A 20265-nucleotide genomic window follows, 5' to 3' on the forward strand; every position below is an offset into this window, starting at 1 on the left:
TCCTTAGGATAGCCTTATGCATGTCCCATTAAGTCTACCCATATTACATGTTACTTTTTCCTTAGGATAGCCTTATGCATGTCCCATCAAGTCTACCCATATTACGTTACTTTTTCCTTAGGATAGCCTTATGCATGTCCCATTAAGTCTACCCATATTACATGTTACTTTTTCCTTAGGATAGCCTTATGTATGTCCCATCAAGTCTACCCATATTACATGTTACTTATTACTTAGTATAGCCTTATGTATGTCCCATCAAGTCTACCCATATTACATGTTATTTATTACTTAGTATAGCCTTATGCATGTCCCATCAAGTCTACACATATTACTGTTACTTATTACTTAGTATAGCCTTATGCATGTCCCATCATGTCTACACATATTACATGTTACTTTTTCCTTAGGATAGCCTTATGTATGTCCCATCAAGTCTACACATATTACTGTTACTTATTACTTAGTATAGCCTTATGCATGTCCCATCAAGTCTACCCATATTACTGTTACTTATTACTTAGTATAACCTTATGCATGTCCCATCAAGTCTACCCATATTACATGTTACTTATTACTTAGGATAGCCTTATGTATGTCACATCAAGTCTACACATATTACATGTTACTTTTTCCTTAGGATAGCCTTATGTATGTCCCATCAAGTCTACACATATTACTGTTACTTATTACTTAGTATAACCTTATGTATGTCCTATCAAGTCTATACATATTACATGTTGCTTATTACTTAGTATAGCCTTATGTATGTCCCATCAAGTCTACACATATTACATGTTACTTATTACTTAGGATAGCCTTATGCATGTCCCATCAAGTCTACACATATTACATGTTATTTATTACTTAGTATAGCCTTATGTATGTCCCATCAAGTCTACACATATTACATGTTACTTATTACTTAGTATAACCTTATGTACGTCCCATCAAGTCTACACATATTACTGTTACTTATTACTTAGTATAACCTTATGCATGTCCCATCAAGTCTACACATATTACATGTTACTTATTACTTGGTATAGCCTTATGTATGTCCCATCAAGTCTACACATATTACATGTTACTTATTACTTAGTATAGCCTTATGCATGTCACATCAAGTCTACACATATTACATGTTACTTATTACTTAGTATAGCCTTATGTATGTCACATCAAGTCTACACATATTACATGTTATTTATTACTTGGTATAGCCTTATGTATGTCCCATCAAGTCTACACATATTACATGTTATTTATTACTTGGTATAGCCTTATGTATGTCCCATCAAGTCTACACATTTTACATGTTACTTATTACTTAGTATAACCTTATGCATGTCCCATCAAGTCTACACATATTACTGTTACTTATTACTTAGTATAGCCTTATGCATGTCACATCAAGTCTACACATATTACATGTTACTTATTACTTAGTATAGCCTTATGCATGTCCCATCAAGTCTACACATATTACTGTTACTTATTACTTAGTATAGCCTTATGCATGTCCCATCAAGTCTACACATATTACGTTACTTTTTCCTTAGGATAGCCTTATGCATGTCCCATTAAGTCTACCCATATTACACGTTACTTTTTCCTTAGGATAGCCTTATGTATGTCCCATCATGTCTACACATATTACTGTTACTTATTACTTAGTATAGCCTTATGTATGTCCCATCAAGTCTACACATATTACATGTTACTTATTACTTAGTATAGCCTTATGCATGTCCCATCAAGTCTACACATATTACATGTTACTTATTACTTAGTATAGCCTTATGCATGTCCCATCAAGTCTACACATATTACATGTTACTTATTACTTAGTATAGCCTTATGTATGTCCCATCAAGTCTACACATATTACTGTTACTTATTACTTAGTATAGCCTTATGCATGTCCTATCAAGTCTACACATATTACTGTTACGTATTACTTAGTATAGCCTTATGTATGTCCCATCAAGTCTACACATATTACATGTTACTTATTACTTAGTATAGCCTTATGTATGTCCCATCATGTCTACACATATTACTGTTACTTATTACTTAGTATAGCCTTATGTATGTCCCATCAAGTCTACACATATTACATGTTACTTATTACTTAGTATAGCCTTATGCATGTCCCATCAAGTCTACACATATTACATGTTACTTATTACTTAGTATAACCTTATGCATTTCCCATCAAGTCTACACATATTACATGTTACTTATTACTTAGTATAACCTTATGCATGTCCCATCAAGTCTACACATATTACATGTTACTTATTACTTAGTATAGCCTTATGTATGTCCCATCAAGTCTACACATATTACATGTTACTTATTACTTAGTATAACCTTATGTATGTCCCATCAAGTCTACACATATTACATGTTACTTATTACTTAGTATAGCCTTATGCATGTCCCATCAAGTCTACACATATTACATGTTACTTATTACTTAGTATAACCTTAGGTATGTCCCATCAAGTCTACACATATTACTGTTACTTATTACTTAGTATAGCCTTATGTATGTCCCATCAAGTCTACACATATTACTGTTACTTATTACTTAGTATAACCTTATGCATTTCCCATCAAGTCTACACATATTACATGTTACTGTTTCCTTAGGCTAGCCTTATGCATGTCCCATTAAGTCTACACATATTACATGTTACTTATTACTTAGTATAACCTTATGCATTTCCCATCAAGTCTACACATATTACATGTTACTTATTACTTAGGATAGCCTTATGTATGTCCCATCAAGTCTACACATATTACATGTTACTTATTACTTAGTATAGCCTTATGTATGTCACATCAAGTCTACACATATTACATGTTACTTATTACTTAGTATAGCCTTATGTATGTCCCATCAAGTCTACACATATTACATGCTACTTATTACTTAGTATAGCCTTATGTATGTCCCATCAAGTCTACACATATTGCATGTTACTTATTACTTAGTATAACCTTATGCATGTCCCATCAAGTCTACACATATTACATGTTACTTATTACTTAGTATAGCCTTATGTATGTCCCATCAAGTCTACACATATTACATGTTACTTATTACTTGGTATAGCCTTATGTATGTCCCATCAAGTCTACACATATTACATGTTACTTATTACTTAGTATAACCTTATGTATGTCACATCAAGTCTACACATATTACATGTTACTTATTACTTAGTATAGCCTTATGTATGTCCCATTAAGTCTACCCATATTACATGTTACTTATTACTTAGTATAGCCTTATGCATGTCCCATCAAGCCTACACATATTACATGTTACTTATTACTTAGTATAACCTTATGCATGTCCCATCAAGTCTACACATATTACATATTACTTATTACTTAGTATAGCCTTATGCATGTCCCATCAAGTCTACACATATTACATGTTACTTATTACTTAGTATAGCCTTATGTATGTCTCATCAAGTCTACACATATTACTGTTACTTATAACTTAGTATAGCCTTATGTATGTCCTATCAAGTCTATACATATTACATGTTACTTATTACTTAGGATAGCCTTATGCATGTCCCATCAAGTCTACACATATTACTGTTACTTATTACTTAGTATAGCCTTATGTATGTCCCATCAAGTCTACACATATTACATGTTACTTATTACTTAGTATAACCTTATGTATGTCCCATCAAGTCTACACATATTACTGTTACTTATTACTTAGTATAACCTTATGTATGTCCTATCAAGTCTACACTTATTACATGTTACTTATTACTTAGTATAGCCTTATGCATGTCCCATCAAGTCTACACATATTACATGTTACTTATTACTTAGGATTGCCTTATACATGTCACATCAAGTCTACACATATTACATGTTACTTATTACTTAGTATAGCCTTATGTATGTCCCATCAAGTCTACACATATTACATGTTACTTATTACTTAGTATAGCCTTATGCATGTCCCATCAAGTCTACACATATTACATGTTACTTATTACTTAGGATTGCCTTATACATGTCACATCAAGTCTACACATATTACATGTTACTTATTACTTAGTATAGCCTTATGTATGTCCCATCAAGTCTACACATATTACATGTTACTTATTACTTAGTATAGCCTTATGCATGTCCCATCAAGTCTACATATATTACATGTTACTTATTACTTAGTATAACCTTATGTACGTCCCATCAAGTCTACACATATTACATGTTACTTATTACTTAGTATAGCCTTATGCATGTCCCATCAAGTCTACACATATTACATGTTATTTATTACTGAGTATAGCCTTATGTATGTCCCATCAAGTCTACACATATTACATGTTATTTATTACTTAGTATAGCCTTATGCATGTCCCATCAAGTCTACACATATTACATGTTACTTATTACTTAGTATAACCTTATGCATGTCCCATCAAGTCTACACATATTACTGTTACTTATTACTTAGTATAGCCTTATGCATGTCCCATCAAGTCTACACATATTACGTTACTTTTTCCTTAGGATAGCCTTATGTATGTCCCATCAAGTCTACACATATTACATGTTACTTAATACTTAGTATAGCCTTATGCATGTCCCATCAAGTCTACACATATTACATGTTACTTATTACTTAGTATAGCCTTATGCATGTCCCATCAAGTCTACACATATTACATGTTACTTATTACTTAGTATAGCCTTATGCATGTCCCATCAAGTCTACACATATTACATGTTACTTATTACTTAGTATAGCCTTATGTATGTCCCATCAAGTCTACACATATTACTGTTACTTATTACTTAGTATAGCCTTATGCATGTCCTATCAAGTCTACACATATTACTGTTACGTATTACTTAGTATAGCCTTATGTATGTCCCATCATGTCTACACATATTACTGTTACTTATTACTTAGTATAGCCTTATGTATGTCCCATCAAGTCTACACATATTACATGTTACTTATTACTTAGTATAGCCTTATGCATGTCCCATCAAGTCTACACATATTACATGTTACTTATTACTTAGTATAACCTTATGCATTTCCCATCAAGTCTACACATATTACATGTTACTTATTACTTAGTATAACCTTATGCATGTCCCATCAAGTCTACACATATTACATGTTACTTATTACTTAGTATAGCCTTATGTATGTCCCATCAAGTCTACACATATTACATGTTACTTATTACTTAGTATAACCTTATGTATGTCCCATCAAGTCTACACATATTACATGTTACTTATTACTTAGTATAGCCTTATGCATGTCCCATCAAGTCTACACATATTACATGTTACTTATTACTTAGTATAACCTTAGGTATGTCCCATCAAGTCTACACATATTACTGTTACTTATTACTTAGTATAGCCTTATGTATGTCCCATCAAGTCTACACATATTACTGTTACTTATTACTTAGTATAACCTTATGCATTTCCCATCAAGTCTACACATATTACATGTTACTGTTTCCTTAGGCTAGCCTTATGCATGTCCCATTAAGTCTACACATATTACATGTTACTTATTACTTAGTATAACCTTATGCATTTCCCATCAAGTCTACACATATTACATGTTACTTATTACTTAGGATAGCCTTATGTATGTCCCATCAAGTCTACACATATTACATGTTACTTATTACTTAGTATAGCCTTATGTATGTCACATCAAGTCTACACATATTACATGTTACTTATTACTTAGTATAGCCTTATGTATGTCCCATCAAGTCTACACATATTACATGCTACTTATTACTTAGTATAGCCTTATGTATGTCCCATCAAGTCTACACATATTGCATGTTACTTATTACTTAGTATAACCTTATGCATGTCCCATCAAGTCTACACATATTACATGTTACTTATTACTTAGTATAGCCTTATGTATGTCCCATCAAGTCTACACATATTACATGTTACTTATTACTTAGGATAGCCTTATGCATGTCCCATCAAGTCTACACATATTACATGTTACTTATAACTTAGTATAGCCTTATGCATGTCCCATCATGTCTACACATATTACATGTTACTTTTTCCTTAGGATAGCCTTATGTATGTCCCATCAAGTCTACACATATTACATGTTACTTATTACTTAGTATAACCTTATGTATGTCACATCAAGTCTACACATATTACATGTTACTTATTACTTAGTATAGCCTTATGTATGTCCCATTAAGTCTACCCATATTACATGTTACTTATTACTTAGTATAGCCTTATGCATGTCCCATCAAGCCTACACATATTACATGTTACTTATTACTTAGTATAACCTTATGCATGTCCCATCAAGTCTACACATATTACATATTACTTATTACTTAGTATAGCCTTATGCATGTCCCATCAAGTCTACACATATTACATGTTACTTATTACTTAGTATAGCCTTATGTATGTCTCATCAAGTCTACACATATTACTGTTACTTATAACTTAGTATAGCCTTATGTATGTCCTATCAAGTCTATACATATTACATGTTACTTATTACTTAGGATAGCCTTATGCATGTCCCATCAAGTCTACACATATTACTGTTACTTATTACTTAGTATAGCCTTATGTATGTCCCATCAAGTCTACACATATTACATGTTACTTATTACTTAGTATAACCTTATGTATGTCCCATCAAGTCTACACATATTACTGTTACTTATTACTTAGTATAACCTTATGTATGTCCTATCAAGTCTACACTTATTACATGTTACTTATTACTTAGTATAGCCTTATGCATGTCCCATCAAGTCTACACATATTACATGTTACTTATTACTTAGGATTGCCTTATACATGTCACATCAAGTCTACACATATTACATGTTACTTATTACTTAGTATAGCCTTATGTATGTCCCATCAAGTCTACACATATTACATGTTACTTATTACTTAGTATAGCCTTATGCATGTCCCATCAAGTCTACACATATTACATGTTACTTATTACTTAGGATTGCCTTATACATGTCACATCAAGTCTACACATATTACATGTTACTTATTACTTAGTATAGCCTTATGTATGTCCCATCAAGTCTACACATATTACATGTTACTTATTACTTAGTATAGCCTTATGCATGTCCCATCAAGTCTACATATATTACATGTTACTTATTACTTAGTATAACCTTATGTACGTCCCATCAAGTCTACACATATTACATGTTACTTATTACTTAGTATAGCCTTATGCATGTCCCATCAAGTCTACACATATTACATGTTATTTATTACTGAGTATAGCCTTATGTATGTCCCATCAAGTCTACACATATTACATGTTATTTATTACTTAGTATAGCCTTATGCATGTCCCATCAAGTCTACACATATTACATGTTACTTATTACTTAGTATAACCTTATGCATGTCCCATCAAGTCTACACATATTACTGTTACTTATTACTTAGTATAGCCTTATGCATGTCCCATCAAGTCTACACATATTACGTTACTTTTTCCTTAGGATAGCCTTATGTATGTCCCATCAAGTCTACACATATTACATGTTACTTAATACTTAGTATAGCCTTATGCATGTCCCATCAAGTCTACACATATTACATGTTACTTATTACTTAGTATAGCCTTATGCATGTCCCATCAAGTCTACACATATTACATGTTACTTATTACTTAGTATAGCCTTATGCATGTCCCATCAAGTCTACACATATTACATGTTACTTATTACTTAGTATAGCCTTATGTATGTCCCATCAAGTCTACACATATTACTGTTACTTATTACTTAGTATAGCCTTATGCATGTCCTATCAAGTCTACACATATTACTGTTACGTATTACTTAGTATAGCCTTATGCATGTCACATCAAGTCTATACATATTACATGTTACTTATTACTTAGTATAGCCTTATGCATGTCCCATCAAGTCTACACATATTACGTTACTTTTTCCTTAGGATAGCCTTATGTATGTCCCATCAAGTCTACACATATTACATGTTACTTAATACTTAGTATAGCCTTATGCATGTCCCATCAAGTCTACACATATTACATATTACTTTTTTTTTTTTTTTTTTTTTTTTTTTTTCTTGCAGACTCCACTTTAATTGTGTCACTGAAAACTACTTTAAATTTAGCATAAAAACAAACTAAAATCGGAGAATATTTTTGCGTAAAACACTGACACAATGTTATAAAAAAGGGAGAGTTTACACAACCCAAAGAACATGGAAACAAGCATTTGCTGGTTTCTTTCTGAGGCCAGTGAAGGATTAGGGAGGTACACGGCAGCTACATCTATACTAAAAATTCTAATTTTGCACCATTCTTTGAAGAAAAGAATAAAAAAAAATTCTGGAAGTTTCAGGCCTCGATAATGAGAAGAAAAAAAAATAAAAATTTGGACAGTGACCTTATAAAAGTTTTTTTTGTTTGTTTTTAATTTTCCTGTAAATTTACTACTAGCTTCATTTATGGATCATCCTGGAGGTTCGCTCATTTATTAACCCTGGTCACTTATTTGACCTCAGTGACTTTCTCTGGCTGGGCTTGGCCTTTGCAGCGGGTTTCGTATCTTTCTTCCCTGCAGCTGGCTTCTTGGAAGAGCGACTGGCAGCTTTTTTGGCCGGGGGAGGAGGAGGGGCAGATTTTTCCTTCTTAGCCTTGGCAGGTGCAGGAGGGGGGGCTTTCTTAGGGGTACTCTTTGCTTTTGCCTTTGCCTTGGGTTTCGGGGCACTCTTCTTAGGCTTAGGGGGAGGAGCTCTAGACCTTGATTTGGAAGGAGCAGCTCTCTTTTGCATCCTTTTCTTTGGAGGGGGCTCGTCTTCCTCGGAGTCTTCCTCTTCAGATGATTCTTCCTCTTTTTCAGAAGCCTCAGATTCTTCTTCTTCTTCCTCCTCCTCCTCTTGCTTTTCTGGGAAGAGCACATAAGGGCCGGGGTAATATGGGAAGCATAGCTGGTAGGTCCCACTGAATCCTTTTCCAGAAATCTGCTCCATCCAACCGTTCTTCTCACACTTCTGCAGAGTCCGTTTCAGCAGATGAACTTGGAAGCTGGAGTTCACTCCAGGGTGGTTCTCCAAAACATATTTTTTAATAGCCGTGGTGGAGCAGGTCTTGGGCTCGTTCATGGCTGTGATGGCCGATAAGATCGCATCTTCAAATGGACCTCCTGAGAGAAGGGGTTTGTCTCCAGATCGCTTCAGCTGGAAGGTTCCAGAAGCTCCTTTGCCTGTGATCTGCTCCAGTTGTCCTTTCTCTACAGCTCTTTGAAGAGCATTCTTCAACATTTGGGGCCTGACGTCCACCTTGAGTTTGGGGTAATACTGGGAAACATATTTCTTGATCAGACTGTAGGAAGCTTCCTTGGGCTCACAGATTCTAGTAAATGCCAAGGGAAGGATATCTTCCAGCTTCACATTGGTCTCAGGTGCAGAGTTGCTTTTCTTTTTAACTTTAGATTTCTGAGCAGACTTGCTTGAGTTGGAAACCACCACAAAGCTGCCGGACGCACCCTTCCCCTTCACCTGGCGAATAATCCCTCTTTGGAGCTCTCGCTTCAGCACCTGTTTCAGCAGGTATCCCCTCCTCTCGAGTTCCAGGGAAGGGTACTTGTTGATAATGTATTTCCGAATGGACACCACAGAAGCTCCAGTTTTATGGAAACACGCCTTAATGGCCTCAGTTAGGATGGCGTCCATCTTGGGGCGAGAGGAAGACGATATAGGCGTCTGCTTCTGAGCCCTAGCCCTCTGGCTGGCAGATAGAGTCGCCCATGACGGAATGGTCTTTTTCACTTTCTTCTCTTTCGCTTTGGATGGTTCCTTGTCACCAGCTTTCTTGTCCTCCTCTGTTACTTCCCCTTCAGTGGTCTTCTTGTCCTCACCAGCCTCTGCGTCCTTAGGCTGCTCCGTTTCACTGGAGGTGGCGGGAGGAGTTTCAGTTTCCTGTTCTTCTCCGGTGGATGCAGACTCTTCAGAGCTAGCATCAGGCTCTGCTTTCTTGTCCCCTTCCGCAGGGCGATTTTTTTGAGCATTTTCCTGGTTGGAAGAGTTAACGGCACGGCGAATCGGCATGGTGAAATCTCAAGTCCTTGGAGCTCCGGAGCTGATTAACCGTTGGCAACAATCGCGCTCTCTTGTTATTTCCAGCAACGCCCCCTCACCGTGCACGTGCCATATTACATATTACTTATTACTTAGGATAGCCTTATGCATGTCCCATCAAGTCTACACATATTACATGTTACTTATTACTTAGTATAGCCTTATGCATGTCCCATCAAGTCTACACATATTACATGCTACTTAATACTTAGTACAGCCTTATGCATGTCCCATCAAGTCTACACATATTACATGTTACTTATTACTTAGTATAGCCTTATGCATGTCCCATCAAGTCTACACATATTACATGTTACTTATTACTTAGTATAGCCTTATGCATGTCCCATCAAGTCTACACATATTACATGTTATTTATTACTTAGTATAGCCTTATGTATGTCCCATCAAGTCTACACATATTACATGTTATTTATTACTTAGTATAGCCTTATGCATGTCCCATCAAGTCTACACATATTACATGTTACTTATTACTTAGTATAACCTTATGCATGTCCCATCAAGTCTACACATATTACTGTTACTTATTACTTAGTATAGCCTTATGCATGTCACATCAAGTCTACACATATTACATGTTACTTATTACTTAGTATAGCCTTATGCATGTCCCATCAAGTCTACACATATTACTGTTACTTATTACTTAGTATAGCCTTATGCATGTCCCATCAAGTCTACACATATTACATGTTACTTATTACTTAGTATAGCCTTATGTATGTCCCATCAAGTCTACACATATTACTGTTACTTATTACTTAGTATAACCTTATGTATGTCCCATCAAGTCTACACATATTACTGTTACTTATTACTTAGTATAACCTTATGTATGTCCCATCAAGTCTACACATATTACATGTTACTTATTACTTAGTATAACCTTATGTATGTCCCATCAAGTCTACACATATTACTGTTACTTATTACTTAGTATAGCCTTATGCATGTCCCATCAAGTCTACACATATTACGTTACTTTTTCCTTAGGATAGCCTTATGCATGTCCCATTAAGTCTACCCATATTACACGTTACTTTTTCCTTAGGATAGCCTTATGTATGTCCCATCATGTCTACACATATTACTGTTACTTATTACTTAGTATAGCCTTATGTATGTCCCATCAAGTCTACACATATTACATGTTACTTATTACTTAGTATAGCCTTATGCATGTCCCATCAAGTCTACACATATTACATGCTACTTATTACTTAGTATAGCCTTATGCATGTCCCATCAAGTCTACACATATTACATGTTACTTATTACTTAGTATAGCCTTATGCATGTTCCATCAAGTCTACACATATTACATGTTACTTATTACTTAGTATAGCCTTATGTATGTCCCATCAAGTCTACACATATTACTGTTACTTATTACTTAGTATAGCCTTATGCATGTCCTATCAAGTCTACACATATTACTGTTACGTATTACTTAGTATAGCCTTATGCATGTCCCATCAAGTCTACACATATTACATATTACTTATTACTTAGGATAGCCTTATGCATGTCCCATCAAGTCTACACATATTACATGTTACTTATTACTTAGTATAGCCTTATGCATGTCCCATCAAGTCTACACATATTACATGCTACTTATTACTTAGTACAGCCTTATGCATGTCCCATCAAGTCTACACATATTACATGTTACTTATTACTTAGTATAGCCTTATGCATGTCCCATCAAGTCTACACATAATACATGTTACTTATTACTTAGTATAGCCTTATGCATGTCCCATCAAGTCTACACATATTACATGTTACTTATTACTTAGTATAACCTTATGTATGTCCCATCAAGTCTACACATATTACATGTTACTTATTACTTAGGATAGCCTTATGTATGTCCCATCAAGTCTACACATATTACATGTTACTTATTACTTAGGATAGCCTTATGCATGTCACATCAAGTCTACACATATTACATGTTACTTATTATTTAGGATAGCCTTATGCATGTCCCATCAAGTCTACACATATTACATGTTACTTTTTCGTTAGTATAGCCTTATGCATGTCCCATCAAGTCTACATATATTACATGTTACTTATTACTTAGGATAGCCTTATGCATGTCCCATCAAGTCTACACATATTACATGTTACTTTTTCCTTAGTATAGCCTTATGCATGTCCCATCAAGTCTACATATATTACATGTTACTTATTACTTAGGATAGCCTTATGCATGTCCCATCAAGTCTACACATATTACATGTTACTTATTACTTAGTATAGCCTTATGCATGTCCCATCAAGTCTACACATATTACATGTTACTTATTACTTAGGATAGCCTTATGCATGTCCCATTAAGTCTACACATATTACGTTACTTTTTCCTTAGGATAGCCTTATGCATGTCCCATCAAGTCTATACATATTACATGTTACTTATTACTTAGTATAGCCTTATGTATGTCACATCAAGTCTACACATATTACTGTTACTTATTACTTAGTATAGCCTTATGTATGTCCCATCAAGTCTACATATATTACATGTAACGTATTATTTAGTATAGCCTTATGTATGTCCCATCAAGTCTACACATATTACATGTTACTTATTACTTAGGATAGCCTTATGTATGTCCCATCAAGTCTACACATATTACATGTTACTTATTACTTAGTATAGCCTTATGCATGTCCCATCAAGTCTACACATATTACTGTTACTTATTACTTAGTATAGCCTTATGTATGTCCCATCAAGTCTACATATATTACATGTAACGTATTATTTAGTATAGCCTTATGTATGTCCCATCAAGTCTACACATATTACATGTTACTTATTACTTAGTATAGCCTTATGCATGTCCCATTAAGTCTACACATATTACATGTTACTTTTTCCTTAGTATAGCCTTATGCATGTCCCATCAAGTCTACACATATTACATGTTACTTATTACTTAGTATAGCCTTATGCATGTCCCATCAAGTCTACACATATTACATGTTACTTAGTATAGCCTTATGTATGTCCCATCAAGTCTACACATATTACATATTACTTATTACTTAGTATAGCCTTATGTATGTCCCATCAAGTCTACACATATTACATGTTACTTATTACTTAGTATAGCCTTATGTATGTCCCATCAAGTCTACACATATTACATGTTACTTATTACTTAGTATAGCCTTATGTATGTCCCATCAAGTCTACACATATTACATGTTACTTATTACTTAGGATAACCTTATGCATGTCCCATTAAGTCTACACATATTACATGTTACTTAGTATAGTCTTGTGTATGTCCCATCAAGTCTACACATATTACATGTTACTTATTACTTAGTATAGCCTTATGTATGTCCCATCAAGTCTATACATATTACATGTTACTTATTACTTAGTATAGCCTTATGCATGTCCCATCAAGTCTACATATATTACATGTTACTTATTACTTAGTATAACCTTATGTATGTCCCATCAAGTCTACACATATTACATATTACTTATTACTTAGTATAGCCTTATGCATGTCCCATCAAGTCTACCCATATTACATGTTATTTATTACTTAGTATAGCCTTATGCATGTCCCATCAAGTCTACACATATTACATGTTACTTATTACTTAGTATAGCCTTATGTATGTCCCATCAAGTCCCATCAAGAATTTAGAGCTAAAAATACCATGAGACATGAACTGCTGAAAACGAAAACTAAATCAAAACAGGAACAAGTGAGATTTATCTCCACCTACAACCCCAAAAGCTCTCAAGTTCTTAATATTATGCAGAATAATTGGCACATCCTAACCTCTGATCCTGTAATCTCCAAAATCGTAGGAGAAAAAGTACAAACTGGTTTCAGAAGGACTCGTAATCTAAAGGATCTTATTAGCCCCAGCCACTTACAGGGACCAAGAACTGTGGGAGCCTTCAAGAAAGGATCATTTAAATGCGGAACATGCAGCACCTGTAGCTTCATGGTCAACAAACAAGAAATCACTGACCACTTTGGGAAAATCCATAAAATTGAATCCTACATCAATTGCCATACAGAAGGAGTCATATACGTCTTACAATGCAAATGTAACCTGGTATACGTTGGTATGACAACAAGAAAAATAAGACTAAGACTCCAAGAACATCTGAGGAATATAAAAAATGCAACTAAAGATCTGCAAGAAGGGAAAAATTTGACATCTGTAGCCAGACATTTCTTGAAAAGACATAATTCCAAACAGTCGGATCTAAAATGCTTTGGGATCCAGAAAATACATTTGGGCATAAGAGGTGGTAATGTAGAGGACGTCCTGCTCAGAGCAGAGAGCAAATGGATCTTTCTCTTGAACTCAGTCCAACCATATGGATTAAATGAAGTAAATAATTTTACCCCTTTTTTGTAAAATCTGATTGTCTATGGAAGGTAGACAGCGAATCACAGAAACAGTACGTTGTCAACGTTACACGTAATATACACTCACACACTAAGTCACTAGACAAGTGATGGTGCACTCACTTCAACACCACGGAAAGTGATTTTTTATTATGATTTTTTATTATGGTTTTTTCACGCCCCTATACTATTGTATATATTCCCTTTATTTCATATCTCCTCTACAATGATTATAACCACACATGAGATTAAAATCCCCCCTGTTCACAATATAATGTACACAGCAATTCCAGTCAGGTTGATGTCATAACACACATTCTCCCTCCCCCCTTTTTTTGATTCATTCCTGTACTGTATTGATGAATCCTTTTATTTATTATTTGTCATCTTATGTTTGGAATCACGATGCAACACGTTAGTTCACAATATAATCATCCCCATATACTATATAATGGGTTTCACATAGATCACAATCATAGGTATAGTTAGGTTTAGTAACAAAATAATAATACTTCAGGATAAAAAAATAGGTATATCATAATGATACTAACTTTTGCACAGAGTAACTGTGGTTAATACAATATCAGCCACCTCTGTCAACATATTTGGAAAATAAAACTTTTCAAAAAGACTAATTGCTTTTTCTATACCATATTCGCATCAGTATTTAATTTCAGGCTTGGGAAGAACTCAAGAATAAGCTCATAATTAGAATTAAGTGAACTGCTCTAACAGTAGTATTCAGATGCGTCTTCACACGTCAATCATTAGTTCATCTCACATCATTGGTCTGAATTACATTACACGCCTATTGGGGGCGTGTTTCTAACGGCCTTAAATAGCCGCGAATATTGCGGCGCGTTCACCTTTGAAAAAGCAACGTTTAGTTGCGAAACATGTTAGGGACGATAGGGCAATGGTGAGGAGTCCTAGGAGCTCCTGTGTTTTTAGACAGCCTTAAGCTACCGCAAATTACTGTAGTCAGCCACGGTTTCACTTGAAAATGAACGCTCAGATCTAATCAGGTGTTGAATATATGGTGCTGGTACTGAATATTATTGCAAGTACTATCTCTCCTATATGAGCTAACTTAAATTTGCAAAATATATAAAGACTTAATAATAGAACTTTGTTTGGCGTTACTGCCTAATAATTTAACTCATTTCGAGCTGTATTTGGTATACATTCACATCCATGATACCGCTTGTTGTAAGATAACTGTGTTTTACATAACTAAGGTGCACAAAATATATTTAGAGTACTATCATATTAGCTTTGGACTAGATGAGTATGTGCAGCTTGATCACGTATGCATAATTTTTGCCGTTAATACAGCTTATACAACAAAACAGTGCACAAACCTATTTCCGGGGCAATCCTGTCTGTATGCAAAGTGAAATGTACACAGATTAAGTATAATTTACTGCAAGTGTGAAATTGATATGAACATTAGGTTATAACTTTGGAGACTCACAAAATAAGCGGAATGCTTGTACATCTATCTGTTTAAACTTTGTTGTCACTGAGAACAGATACGTTCCATCATACTAAGAAACTACATTATTTAATCACTAGTATATTATGAGTTATCCAGATGGGTATCTAATTATTCTGTGATGATAGAATCAGATAAGCTCCAAAGTTGCGACATATAAGGTTATCTACTACCGCATCACAGAGAGCTATTTAAACTAATACTAAAGAAACTGTGAGCAGATAAATCTTACCGAAGTTCATTCATAAAATACAAACTGTGTATGATTCACAAGTCGGAAGCACATACAGTTTAAGTGCAAAGATTAAAGAATATAATCTTTGAAATTATTGTTTAAGCACACCAAACAGCAACGAATGTTATTCACAATCGCAGAGAAACCAATACACATAAGTCTATTAAGTACTACAACAATATACATTGTCTCAATAAAGATAAAATTGTAGCTTAATTATTCAGATACAATTTAAAAACATATATGAAGGTTAGCTTTTGTTATAATGGAGGGAACAACCTACTCTTCAATCCGGAGGTAGGCAACTGCTAATACTCTAAAGCGGAGTCAAGAGATTCTATTCAGAATCCAAATAATCAATTGGGTATATATAATTCCACTTTGGCAACAAGCAGAAATATTAAAAATTATATATCCAGTATTTAATCTAAATCAGGCTACGCTAAGATATATCACTATTGAGATATAAAGAATATATCATATACTTAATTCTCACATAAGAATTAGTAACTTTGGACTTCAATAAATTGGTATATCAGGTCTCCTGATACAAGTATATAGCAGCACCTATTCCAGCCCACAATCAACACCTAAGTACTAGGAGCAATAACCTTGACTTATACTAATTTGCTGACATCAGGAAAATCGGTGCTTAAGAGTGATTTTAAGTATATTCCTACTTTTAACGTAAACCCAATAAAAGTTATATTTTAATTGTAATCTGTTTTCTCCCCTTCCACTTATTCCTTAGGGAATAATTTGTATCATCCAGTTAGATTTAATTCATTTACAGACCTAGGAGTGCTATAAGTGTATACTTTCTCTTTCTTTGCTAAACATATTACATGTTACTTATTACTTAGTATAACCTTATGTATGTCCCATCAAGTCTACACATATTACTGTTACTTATTACTTAGTATAGCCTTATGCATGTCCCATCAAGTCTACACATATTACATGTTACTTATTACTTAGTATAGCCTTATGCATGTCCCATCAAGTCTACCCATATTACATGTTACTTATTACTTAGCATAACCTTATGCATGTCCCATCAAGTCTACACATATTACTGTTACTTATTACTTAGTATAGCCTTATGTATGTCCCATCAAGTCTACACATATTACATGTTACTTATTACTTAGTATAGCCTTATGTATGTCCCATCAAGTCTACACATATTACATGTTACTTATTACTTAGTATAGCCTTATGTATGTCCCATCAAGTCTACACATATTACATGTTACTTATTACTTAGTATAGCCTTATGTATGTCCCATCAAGTCTACACATATTACTGTTACTTATTACTTAGTATAGCCTTATGTATGTCCCATCAAGTCTACACATATTACTGTTACTTATTACTTAGTATAGCCTTATGTATGTCCCATCAAGTCTACACATATTACATGTTACTTATTACTTAGTATAGCCTTATGTATGTCCCATCAAGTCTACACATATTACATGTTACTTATTACTTAGGATAACCTTATGCATGTCCCATTAAGTCTACACATATTACATGTTACTTATTACTTAGTATAGCCTTATGTATGTCCCATCAAGTCTATACATATTACATGTTACTTATTACTTAGTATAGCCTTATGCATGTCCCATCAAGTCTACATATATTACATGTTACTTATTACTTAGTATAGCCTTATGTATGTCACATCAAGTCTACACATATTACATGTTACTTATTACTTAGTATAGCCTTATGCATGTCCCATCAAGTCTATACATATTACATATTACTTATTACTTAGTATAGCCTTATGCATGTCCCATCAAGTCTACACATATTACATGTTACTTATTACTTAGTATAGCCTTATGCATGTCCCATCAAGTCTACCCATATTACTGTTACTTATTACTTAGTATAGCCTTATGCATGTCCCAGGCATTTTTGAATACCTTTACAGTCATTGTGTTTACCACCTCAAATGGAAGTTTATTCCATGAATCCACCACCCTTTCTGTAAAAAAATGCTTCCTCAAATGTCTCCTGAATCTGCTACCCTCTAACTTTAGATTGTGACCCCTTATTTTGGAATTTATATTTTTATGTCACCTCTTTCCCTTCTATCCTCTGAACTATACATATTTAGTCTATAGAGTCTTTCATTGTACGTTTTATAATTTAGACCATGAGGCCAAATTATCAAATGTCTGTCGTACCTGATCCAACAGTGCGGATCAGGTCCGACAGACATCGCTGAATGCGGAGAGCAATACGCTTGCCATATTCAGCATTGCACCAGCAGCTCACAAAAGCTGCTGGTGCAACGCCGCCCCCTGCAGACTAGCGGGCCAATCGGCCGCCAGCAGGGAGGTGCCAATCAACCCTATCGTACTCAATCAGGTGGAATTGTGGCGATTCCTGTCCGCCTGTTCAGAGCAGGTGGAAAGGGTTATGGAGCAGCGGTCTTTTGACCGCTACTTCATAACTGCTGTTTCTGGCGAGTCTTCGGACTCGCCAGATACACGGGCCCTCAAGCTCTGTTCGGAGCTTGATAAATGGGCCTCTATGTACCATTTTAGTAGCCCTCCTTTGGACAGCTTCTAATCTATTTATATCTTTCTGAAGATATGGGGGCATATTTATCAATGTGTGAGCGGACATGATACGATGTAGCATACGCTGTCGGCATTTTTTATTGCACCAGCAGTTCTTGTGCTGCACCAGCAGTTCTTGTGTTCTTGAGCTGCCCCCTGCTGATTCGCGGCCAATCGGCCGCTAGCAGGGGGTGTCAATCAACCTGATTGGGTTGATTTCTGTCCGCCACCTCATAACTTGTGTTTCTGGCGAGCCTGAATGCTCGCCGGAAACAAGTGGCATCAAGCTCCATAAGGAGCTTGATAAATTGACCCCATGGTCTCCAGAACTGTACACAGTATTCCAGATTTGGTCCAACTAATGATCTGTAAAGTGGCATAAGATCCTCGCTATTTCTGCTACCAATACCTCTCCCAATAGAACCAAGTATTCAACTCGCCTTACTGGCTGCACTGCTGCATTGTCTACCGAATGTTATATCATCTGAAATAATAATTCCCAAGTCCCTTTCTTCTTTAGTTACAGTCATTAATGTACCATTGAGACTATAATTGGTCTTTGGGTTTTTGGTAATCTTCTAAAAAAATGTACTTGCAGTGAGTATGGCAGAAGCCGTGGTCAGAGTTGCGGAATCAACTCTATGCCAACACTTTTTATTTTCTTGATTGCAACCTTGCACAAGTGCACCAAATGTACAACCCCTGCGTCAAAAGCTTCAGCCAGGTGTAGTTGGGAGGAACATTGCAGTGAAAGAGAAATTCTATAACGTCATACTCTGCAATTATATGGTATAAAGGGATTTCTGTACTAGAAATCACACAATAATCTCAGACTCCTGTGGGATCGTCAAAGGTTGATGGGCCTGGCCTGGTTTCTATCTCCAGCTTCTTGGTCAGGTTAAATGTCCTGGTTCTCAGGGGCTGCCCCAGCTATGCCCAAGACACACCCTCTTCTGACCATAACACACCATGACCCTACCCACTCATTTAACCTCAGTCCCACCCAAAAAGTGCCTGTGGTCACTAATCTTCTCCGGAACCCACCGGGGAATGAGAGGTAAAGCAATGTTGTATTCTACAAGCCTGTTGAGTTTAAACCAGGCCTTAATTACTTAAGTCTAAATATCAAGAAAAGACAACATTTCAAGCCTACTATAGTCTAACTCATCACTGAAAGCAAACTCAAAATGTATCCTTGATATCCAAATCCAGTTATAGAATATAAAGGGTCATTAGCCCAGACTAATTCCTCTGGTGCAAAGTGGGCCAGACCTCCCAAACTGTGACAAACTATGTGTAAAATTAAAGAAAAAAACTAAACTTTCCATTTCACTTCTATTATCAAA

General features: G+C 35.1%; 2 protein-coding genes across 2 annotated transcripts in view; both read right to left on the reverse strand.

The window, feature by feature from the left end:
• CRB2 (crumbs cell polarity complex component 2) overlaps nt 1-20265 on the reverse strand; it is a 275022-nt gene that overhangs the window by 59941 nt on the left and 194816 nt on the right. The window lies entirely within an intron of this gene.
• Nucleotides 8146-10246, reverse strand: LOC128643070 (heterochromatin protein 1-binding protein 3-like). Its single transcript, XM_053696005.1, has one exon. It carries the CDS (start codon nt 10150-10152, stop codon nt 8590-8592), a length of 1563 nt encoding a protein of 520 aa, XP_053551980.1. The 5' UTR covers nt 10153-10246; the 3' UTR covers nt 8146-8589.

The sequence above is a fragment of the Bombina bombina genome, chromosome 12 (assembly GCF_027579735.1).
Source record: "Bombina bombina isolate aBomBom1 chromosome 12, aBomBom1.pri, whole genome shotgun sequence".
NCBI classification, from domain to species: domain Eukaryota; kingdom Metazoa; phylum Chordata; class Amphibia; order Anura; family Bombinatoridae; genus Bombina; species Bombina bombina.